The sequence below is a fragment of the Suricata suricatta genome, chromosome 15 (assembly GCF_006229205.1).
Source record: "Suricata suricatta isolate VVHF042 chromosome 15, meerkat_22Aug2017_6uvM2_HiC, whole genome shotgun sequence".
Lineage (NCBI taxonomy): Eukaryota > Metazoa > Chordata > Mammalia > Carnivora > Herpestidae > Suricata > Suricata suricatta.
The window spans coordinates 77,747,541-77,750,374 of NC_043714.1; the positions used below are offsets into that span (position 1 = coordinate 77,747,541).

Consider the following 2,834-nt stretch of genomic DNA (forward strand, 5'->3'; position numbering starts at 1 on the left):
GCCGTGGTCCCGCACGATGAGGTCCTTCTTCATGGCCTGGAAGAGCGAGATGCGCTCCCCGGTGTAGGGGTCCTTGTAGCCGGTGACGGCGCGCTCGGCCGCCAGCAGCTTCTGGTAGGTGTCTCTGCCGAACATCCCTGCCGTGAATGCCTCCTCCACGGTCAGCTTCTGGTTGCGCACGGGGTCGATGAGGAAGCCGGTGGCCGCCTGTGCCTCCAGCAGCACCAGGGCCGTGCCGGGCCGCAGGATGTGCCTCCTCAGGGCCTCGGAGATGCTCATCTTCTCCTTCGTGCCCTGGATGAGGACCCCAGCTATGAAGTTGCTTCCCTCCAGGTACCGCCTCACACTGTCCATCTCTGTCACCTCCTGCACTGTCTTTTTCCCCTGATGCAGCTCGTCCAGTGTCTGCTTGTCAATTAACTGGGACCTGAACAAGTCGCTGGCCGACACCTGCTTCCGGAGTCCTCTAAAGGTGGCCTGCGAGGGCTGTCTCTCTGCAGCCTCGACCAGGGTGGTGACTGCCGTGGCCACCTGCCGCAGGGCTGTGGCCCTCCCTGACTGGCAGAGCGCTGCCAGCTCCCGCCGCTTGTGGGCGCTGACGTACTCTGAGTGCAGCAGGTCCCACAGCGACACGCTGAGACCTTTGAACCTCCCGGCGCCAACCTGCACCTTCATGGCCCTCAGGGCCACCACCGTGTGCTCATCCACTTCCAGCACTGTGTCCTTGCGGAGCGGCAGCAGCCACAGGCCAGTGTCAGTGTCCGACACACAGCGCTCTTTGAGCTGCATGTACGTCACCTTGTCCCGCACGCTGGGGTCGAAGAAGAACTTGTTGTCCTCGGATGTTGAGGTCAGGACCCGGCTGACCTGCTCATCCAGGAGGCCAAGCCTGCAAGCTGCCTCCTGGGGCAGGTGCACCCCGTGCACAGGGTCTACGGCGCCCCCCGTGGCCAGCTGCACCTGCAGGAGCCGGAGGCCCTCACTGCGGGGCACCAGGCCCTTCTCCATGGCCTGCCACAGTGAGAGGCAGCCTCCTGAGTAGGGGTCGGCGTACCCGGCCACCGCCCTCTGGGCCTGCTGGAGCTGCTCGCTCAGTGCCCCACCCACCAGGCCCGCCTTCACTGCGCCTTCCACAGACAGCCTTTGGCTGGTCAGAGGGTCAACGAGGGAGCCAGATGCCACTTGGGCCTCCAGCAGCCTTCGCCCCAGGCCCTCAGGCAGGAGGCCATCCTTCATGGCCTGGCCGATGCTGGCCTTGGTCCCCGACGGCTGCAACAGCAGGCCCGCTATGCAGCCTGTTCCCCACAGACAGGTCTTCACGGCAGGCTCCTGGGCAACCTCCGCAGGTGACCGTGTGCCCTCAGCCAGGGCCGCCAGGGTCTCCAGGGTGATGACCCCAGCGTCATGCAGCCAGACGGCAGGAACCTCGCCCCTGGGGCCGGGCACCGTGACACGAGCCCGGGCCAGGAGCTCTGCCTCCCGCACCCACTTGCGCACGGCCCCCTGCAGCTGCTGCAAGGTGATCCTCCCCGACTTGAAGTCCTCCACCAAGCTTTTCCGATGCTCCTCAGTGAAGTGGCCGGAGCCCAACAGCTCCCAGAGGGACACGCCGTCCTCAGTCCCCTGCACCATCTGTAGGGTCTCCTGGACCTGCTCACCAGTGGGGCCGGCGGGAGCGCTTTCGGGCAGGGGCAGGAAGTAAAGGCCAGAAGCCTCATCCCTCAGACACTGCTCCAGCAGCCGGGCATAGCTGGCGTGTCCCCGGCCGTCCGGCGTGGGGAAGGCCTCGGACGGGCCGGACAAGGCACGCTCCGTCCCCTCGTCTATGTAGCCCCGCTGGATGGCCACGGTCCTGGGGAGGCGGTAGTGGCCCGTGGGGTCAACGACCCCGCCTGTGGCCAGCTGGGCATCCAGGAGGCGGGCAGCCTGCTCCTCAGGGACGAGGCCCTTCTTCATGGCCTGGAACAGGGACACCCGCTTCCCAGAGAAGGGGTCTCTGAAGCCGGTGACCGCGTCCCCAGCCTGTCTCAGCTGCCTGTACAGCTCTGGCCCCACCAGCTTCCTGCGCACGGCCTCCTCCACCGACAGGGTCTCCAGACTATGGGGGTCAATAAGGGCTCCGGTGGCTGCTTGGGCCTCCAGCAGGGCGAGGGCCACCCCTGGCCCCAGCACCTTCTGCTTCATGGCCTCGTACAGGCTGAGCCGCCGGCTGGAGGGCTGCAGCAGCACACCCCCGAGGACGCCGGAGCCGCGCAGGTACCTCCGGACGCCCTCCATGTGGAGGAGGGCTTCAGGGCTGACCGCCCCCTCCAGCACCCGGTCCAGGAGCTCCTGGTCGATGATGCGGGCCTCCCAGAGCTGGTAGGCCGTGACCCGGCCCCGCAGCCCGGGCAGCGTGATGTCTGCCCACCGCCCCATGTCCCTCTTTAGCCGCTGGCCCACCTGCTCCAGCGAGAGTCTGTGCTGCCGGTACTGCTGCAGGAGCTGCCTCCTCTGGCCCTCGCTGAAGTATTCTGAGTTGACCAGCTCCCACGCGGAGACCCTCTGGCCCTGGAAGCGCCCGAACCTCACTGACAGCAGCAGGCTCTGGAAGGCCTGTCGGGTGGCGCTGTCCACGAGCCGGGGCTGTGCGCCGGTGAGGGGCAGCAGGCGCAGGCCCGTCTCGGGGTCCTCCACGCAGCGCTCCAGCAGCTGCAGGTAGGTGAGGTTCTCGTGCGTGTTGGGGTCGAAGAAGCCCTTGGTGTCGTCGCCGGGGTCCGCCAGGACGCGGTTCATCTCCTCGTCGAAGTAGCCGCGCTGGTAGGCCACGTCCACGGGCAGGCGGTGGCTGTGCA

General features: G+C 67.1%; 1 protein-coding gene across 1 annotated transcript in view; it reads right to left on the bottom strand.

Annotated features, from left to right (window-relative positions):
- LOC115278880 (epiplakin-like) overlaps nt 1–2,834 on the bottom strand; it is a 5,467-nt gene that overhangs the window by 206 nt on the left and 2,427 nt on the right. Inside the window, exon 2 of the mRNA XM_029923348.1 lies at nt 3–2,775. Within this exon, the coding sequence (XP_029779208.1) occupies nt 3–2,775 (2,773 nt within the window). The remainder of the gene's footprint in view (nt 1–2; nt 2,776–2,834) is intronic.